The following is a 3,642-nucleotide window of genomic DNA, read 5'->3' as shown; positions in this document are numbered from 1 at the left end:
TACAATTGATTCATCAATGTAATTCCATTACGATTACACCAATTTTTATTACAATTTGATAAACATGACCTAAATATAAATCATTCTTTTCTTCAACATTTTTTTTTTACATTACGTGATTTTACTTTGAGGCTTATAGTAAAGTACCTATAGTTAAGGTGTGCACATTTTGGCACTCTCTTCAATGTAAGAAGAAAAAAGACAAGAAGGAAAAGGAAAACAATGCATTAAAGAAGAAAATGGAACTTATAAAAGAAAATAGAGAGAAATAAAGATAGTGTAAGAGTTTTGTTTCTCCTCTGTTGTAGCTTTTCTTTTTCATTTAATATAAATTCATACCATGAGAAGTGTACTACTACATAAGATTTTTACATGCTAAATTCTTGTTGGTTTTTCAGGATCAGCCTTCACCTTCCTACCACAAATAATGCAAACACTGTACAACAATACCAGTCTTACTTTCTTCAACCACATTCAACAACACATCATTCATGGAGAAGGTGTAACAAAATCCTCTCCTTGGATGAATGAATCACACTTTGGAGGAGTTCTTCTTCTCCCCCGAGCCCCTCCGAAAATTGAAGGGAAAATTCAGTAACAACCACAGTTCTGATGCAATGTTCAAACCTTCTTATGAACCAAACACGGGCTAAATACAATGGGACCTAGAATTATTGTTGTTGTTGCCGTCACATAAGTTCACACTTCGAGTACCGGACTCCGGGATGTAATCCTTCCTCTTGAACTTGACTCCTCGATCTTTGCAGTCACCTCAGCTATAACAAGCCTTGTCAAAAACAGCCCTGCTATTAAAGCTGAGACCATCAGCATTACGAACACTGAACTCCAGCTTTTAGCTGATAAATATCCCGTTAACAAGGGTCCAATCGCAGCCCCAACCGAGCCAGTCCCATCAATAATCGCTGTCACTGTAGCAAGCGCACGAGAATTCCCGTGCAATGAACTGTGGGTTCCCAAATCGGCAGAGACGGCCGTTGTTATTAGAGCATATGGTCCATTGACAAACATGCCAGTGATGAACATGAGAGCTACATTCATAGTTATGGAGATGTGACCGTAGTTTCGGTAGCAGTACAGGGCAGGAATGGCACAGTACATGAAACTTGCAGCTGTTATGGCTCTAGCACCTAAGCGATCAGAAATATGACCAGCTAGAATTCCTCCTATTACCCCTCCAATATCGAACAATGTCGAAAGGTTTCCAGCTGTGGTACTTGACAAATATTTCCCATCAATCACTGCAAGAACATCAACCACAAATTAGGTTTGTCGTAGTAATGTGTGAGTAAGACAGCAATACTTGTAATTCCAAACAGAAGAATGAAAGATAATGAATCAAACAAGAACATTCTAATGGCAAATTCTGCCTAATATATTCCATAAACCAATAATAAAACTCTTAGCTTTCATTGTTATAGATTTCATAAGCAAACAAGAAACAGAAATGTAGCTCACCTGTGTGGCTAATGTAGAAAGGGAGCCAGTAAAGGAATGTATAAGCCACCAATTTTGCAAAGAAGAGGCAAAATGCAAAAGGTGCCACACCAGGAATTCTCCATGCTTCCATAAAACCGACTGCCTTCTCGATCTCCGATTCTGATTTCAATAGAGGTTCTCTAGTTCCCTCCCCAGCTTTCCTGGGAGAGCTCAAGTCATCTCCTGCTTTATCAATTCCAACAGACTCAGGATTCACGGGAAGAAACAGAAAGACTACCAAACCCGAGAACGCAATGATCAGACCAGGGACAACCATTGACCAACCCCAACCATAGCTCAACAAGGCAGATGCAACCAGAGAGCCAGAAATGTTGCCAACAGATGTGTGAGCATTCCAAATACCCATTATTAGTCCTCTCTTGCTCTTTCCAAACCAATTACCGACCACCGCAACAACGGAAGGCCAACCAGTTGATTGAAATAGGCCAGCAAGCATTTGAACTATCAAATAGTAAGAGAAGACATGGATGTTTGCCCAATATCCTAATCCAAAAAGCGAAGTAAACAGACCAGTTCCCAACATTCCTAAAGTTAAAAATATCCTCAAATCCGTTCTATCTCCCAATTGGCCAGAGAAGTACATGCCCCCAGCATAAATCCCTAGGAAAGCCAAATCAAGCTCACCAAGTAAAGATGTCCCTTCTGCTGCATCAAATGGAGCCCAACCACCACTCGAGAGCGACCATCGATTGGTTCTCTCAACTGGTGTACTTGACCGACTCGTTCTCCATAGATTGAACTTCAAGCCTACATCAGGAGATAAGGGATCGAGAGCACTCTTAATAATGCTCGTAGTTTTTCGAGAGGCGTGGTAGTTAGCATACGCCAAGAATGTCACAAGTAGAACAATGGCTTGATGTGCCTTATAGGAAAGAGGCTTTTTCCTTATCCACTCGAAAAATCTTATACCATATGGCTTCCTGTGATTTACTTCACGTTCTGATTCTGATAATGACCCCATTACTAACTGTTAAGGTAATCAGAATGAGAACGAAGAACAATACTAATTTCCTCTACCAGTGCAATCTGCAGAAATAATTTACAGAATGTTATATTAGGCAAGAGTTAAACAAGAACACGAAATCAGAGAATTCTAATTCAAACAAGCCTCTAGTCAAACGTGGATTTAGGTTAAGAGCTTCAGATTTCAACCTCTCAAAACGAACCCGCGAAGTTCTTACGAAAATCAAATTCAGAAACTAATTTCTCAACATCGTGTGGTTTCCACAAACCTGATTCTCAAATACACAACAACTTCAAACCCAAACTCAATCAACTTCATGAAAAATCGAAAAAACACAATCCCAACTTCAAATAAACCAAAAACCCAGATATAAAAGCTACAGAAATCGTTCAAAAATTCCACCAAAACCATCGTTCAAATTCGTATTCTCCACACCTTTCACAAGAAACACAAAAAAAAATGAAACTCTGACGTTTCGAAATTCGATAAACAGAACAACAGGAACACCCATGGAACTTAAAAGGAAGAACTCAAGAGAATCAAAAGCTTACACGTAGAACAAGAGATATTTGAGAAAATTGGAAGAGGAAGAAGATTAGAAATGAAGAAAACATATTGACTTGAGAGAAAAGCATTGTGAAGAAACACAGGCAAACCTTCTTAGAAACGATTAAAGAAAATTTTGGGATTGTGGGGTATTCTTCAAGCTCTTGAAATCTCGATTTCTCTATTCTCTCAAAGAAATTTGAAGCCTAGTTTTCAGGATTCTTCAATGAACAGGGTTTGCTTCTTTGTGCTCCTCCTGTTTTGTTTTGTTTTTTTTTCTTTTTTCTTCCTCCTTTTCCTTCTCTGTTTTCTCTATCTTTTTTTTCTTCTCATGGAAATGGAAATTGAAGGCGATTCTTAATAGCCGATGAGGATCACTGTTTTTCGTTTTTGAAATTACTATTATGCCCTTTTCTCGGTTTTTAAGATGGTATATTCCATTTGGATTTTCCTCTCTCAAATTGATGCCTATTGGACCGAAATACCCCTGTTGCTTTCTTTTGACCATCAAATGTTTTTAGCAATTAGTTGTTGGAATTATTGAAAATTAAAAAATTACACTTTTTGGTTATTCAAATTTGATTTAAATTGTATGTGAGTCCCTGAATTTTTAA

The 3,642-nt window shown here is 38.2% G+C and overlaps 1 protein-coding gene across 1 annotated transcript; it reads right to left on the bottom strand.

Moving 5' to 3' along the window:
• Nucleotides 1-275: 275 nt before the first annotated feature.
• Nucleotides 276-3,374, bottom strand: LOC120067739 (putative glycerol-3-phosphate transporter 1). Its single transcript, XM_039019302.2, has 3 exons — nucleotides 3,139-3,374; nucleotides 1,477-2,544; nucleotides 276-1,259 (listed from the first exon to the last, which is right to left on the bottom strand). The coding sequence occupies exons 2-3, from the start codon at nucleotides 2,477-2,479 to the stop codon at nucleotides 700-702; spliced, it is 1,563 nt and encodes a 520-aa protein (XP_038875230.1). The 5' UTR covers nucleotides 2,480-2,544; nucleotides 3,139-3,374; the 3' UTR covers nucleotides 276-699.
• Nucleotides 3,375-3,642: the final 268 nt, after the last annotated feature.

Source organism: Benincasa hispida, chromosome 12, assembly GCF_027475165.1.
Source record: "Benincasa hispida cultivar pf3 chromosome 12, pf3_genome.v1.1, whole genome shotgun sequence".
Lineage (NCBI taxonomy): Eukaryota > Viridiplantae > Streptophyta > Magnoliopsida > Cucurbitales > Cucurbitaceae > Benincasa > Benincasa hispida.
Note: the sequence above shows the minus strand (reverse complement) of the source record. Positions and strands in the feature narration are given on the sequence as shown.

What these genes read in the sequence shown, in the direction of transcription:
- LOC120067739 (XM_039019302.2), bottom strand. Translation starts at nt 2,479, where the DNA reads ATGGGGTCATTATCAGAATCAGAACGTGAAGTAAATCACAGGAAGCCA. An exon ending in TTTCTACATTAGCCACACAG is followed by an intron (nt 1,260 to 1,476) that starts GTGAGCTACATT and finishes ATGTTCTTGCAG; the next exon opens with TGATTGATGGGAAATATTTG.